At 37.1% G+C, this 2,569-nt stretch overlaps 1 protein-coding gene across 1 annotated transcript in view; it reads left to right on the forward strand.

Annotated features, from left to right (window-relative positions):
- Nucleotides 1–231: 231 nt before the first annotated feature.
- Nucleotides 232–2,569, forward strand: part of LOC106804928 (CSC1-like protein 2) — a 44,908-nt gene continuing 42,570 nt past the window's right edge. The window contains exons 1-2 of the mRNA XM_014806336.1: nucleotides 232–305; nucleotides 1,024–1,056. Of these exons, the coding sequence (XP_014661822.1) occupies nucleotides 256–305; nucleotides 1,024–1,056 (83 nt within the window). The 5' untranslated portion in view covers nucleotides 232–255. The remainder of the gene's footprint in view (nucleotides 306–1,023; nucleotides 1,057–2,569) is intronic.

Consider the following 2,569-nt stretch of genomic DNA (forward strand, 5'->3'; position numbering starts at 1 on the left):
ATGACTTCATCAGTATAAGCTTCGCTCGCTGCCTCGCAAGGCACTCGCGGATATACTGACCCAGATAGAAAGAACGGTGATCGTCTCGCCGATATAGAATCGGCACACGCCGAAAAACACGGACAAATTACGAGGTTGTGTCAATGCGTGCTGCACTTGAGAGCAGCGTGTGCGCGCGTGCGTAGTTTTCCAACGTCCGCGAGGCCCGGCGGAATCGTACATGTCACTGTATACGTCGCGCACGATGTTTTATTGATGAGAAATCCCTCGTATCGAGTGAATTGGCTCCAATGTTGTGCAGACTTGTGAGTATATACTCTGGTGCTGATAGCGTCGTCGTATATCTGGTGATTCATCGACGGCAGAAAGCCGGCCGTCTTACGTTCGAAGCTGCCCGCGATGTGCATCTTCTTTATACCTGCAATATTACACTGCATGGATGCATACAGTTATCCAGAGTTTAAATTGCACCTCTCTCTCTCTCTAATTACGCGTGTTCAGTATGAATGAGCTTCCGCGCTTTGTTTTTCCCCCAACCCCATGCAGCGGTTGGTTTCATGCTATCAGGAGCCCATAAATTGGATAAATTCTATAATCTATATATATCAGTCATGTAATCTGGATATTATCGCATTGTTTCAGCTTGTTTCAGCTTTGGTGGGCGGTGAGGTTTCTAAATCAATGCACCCAATTATCTACATATTTTTCCCACATACAATAACACATCAACAATCAGATGCGTATAGTTGATGCCAAATATTCAAAATAATATTAAAATAATATTATAATATAATCAAATGCAGCATTGCCATATAAACCTGGCCTGTGTATTTTGAAGTCACTATAGTCGAGTCTAGTGGTATGGTGTCGCTAGGTGATGTGTACGTATGTGGTGTGTACTTACGCAATAGTTTAATGTCGTGAAAAGTTCGTATATGCTGATTATTGCCCGTCCCTATGATTTCTCCTGCATGCGTTGATGTTGTAGCTGTCGGTGTTTAACGTGTGGTTTCTCTGTTCCAGGTCACTAGTCAGGAATAGCAGTGGATATAATGTGTGAGCTTAGTTTTATTTTTATTTTCATTTCATCTATGATAACTATTATTAGCGCCTATACGTACGAATATGCACTTAAGTTTTTTCTTGTAAACCAAGCACCTATTTTACTTTAATTCCTTTTCTGGCTGCACGGCATGCTATAATTTTTTACTTGTATGGGACGTGATTCTACTTAGTAGATTGTATTTATGTTGTTGATATATATATGCGATTTGTAATGTCATTGGTAATAATGCTGCTGCTACTTGAGGGCTGATTCAGGTAAGACTTGGTAAGATATATTATTCAAATCATTATCCCCTCGTAAATTCCATGACAACATAGTTTATATACAATTGTCGTTGAATAATAGATAGGGGGGACCATGCATACAGGTGTTCCATTTTCCTATTCACTTGTTAGTGTAAATGATTAATGACCTGTGTACATTTTTGAATTGGAACATTTAAGTACGTGTTGAGCTTACTTGCTGCCTTTGTCATTCGCCAAGTTTCTGAGAAACTGAACGTATATAGGGATAAATAAAACCAATATATATACAAATATATATATATATATATATATGTATATATATAATATATATATTATATATATGGCCTTTAAACAAAAGCCATTATTTGATTGCGTTCAATACATTATAAAAGCTGAATTTTTAATAGTTTTTGAAACTTTACACTCGATTTTCACTTGGCATGAGCACGTGATGAGGTCTCGTTGTATTATAAAAAATCTAAGTCACACTTTCTACCGATCTATATATAGCACATATTATATCTTCCATCAGCGGTATCTGCATGCACGGCCCTTACCTCGCCTCGCGCTATAGATTAAACATTCAGTATGAGGAATATGACTGGCAGTAGTACGTGTGTATTGGTACTGTATGATGGGGTTCACACGACAATTATACAGTGGGCTGAGATGGTAGAGTGCAAATCTATGATGACACATGAATATTTCATTTAGCTAGTCTACCGTTCTCTGTCACTGTACGCAATTATTTACGTGGATAATAGGTGGCACCCAATCTACATATATCTACTTATTTACATGCATATTATTAATGCATATGCATGCATGCATGAGTTTCATCTTGTTGAAAGTATTATGCAATTTGCAATGAGCTAGGTCTACCTTATTATTGATACTAGGATATTAGATTGAATTTTTTTAATTACACACTTGTTTCCGTTACACACGCACGCACACGAATAATGATCGATCCAAATTGAACTAGAGCACTCGGAGAGCGCAGACCTCCGCCAAGACAACTGTGAAAAATTTAATTAATTAATTAATTAATTAAATAATTAATTGCATCCGGATCACCACCAAAATGTAATCAATTCTAAGTTACCCCATTTCTGACGTATCCTGAAAATTTAATTAATTAATTAATTAATTAATTGGATCGGGATCACGACAAAAATGTAATCAATTGTAAGTTACCCCATTTCTGACCTATATCCTGAAAATTTTATTAATTAATTAATTAATTAATTGGATCGGG

The sequence above is a fragment of the Priapulus caudatus genome, unplaced genomic scaffold (assembly GCF_000485595.1).
Source record: "Priapulus caudatus unplaced genomic scaffold, Priapulus_caudatus-5.0.1 Scaffold93, whole genome shotgun sequence".
In the NCBI taxonomy this organism is placed as follows: Eukaryota; Metazoa; Priapulida; class Priapulimorpha; order Priapulimorphida; family Priapulidae; genus Priapulus; species Priapulus caudatus.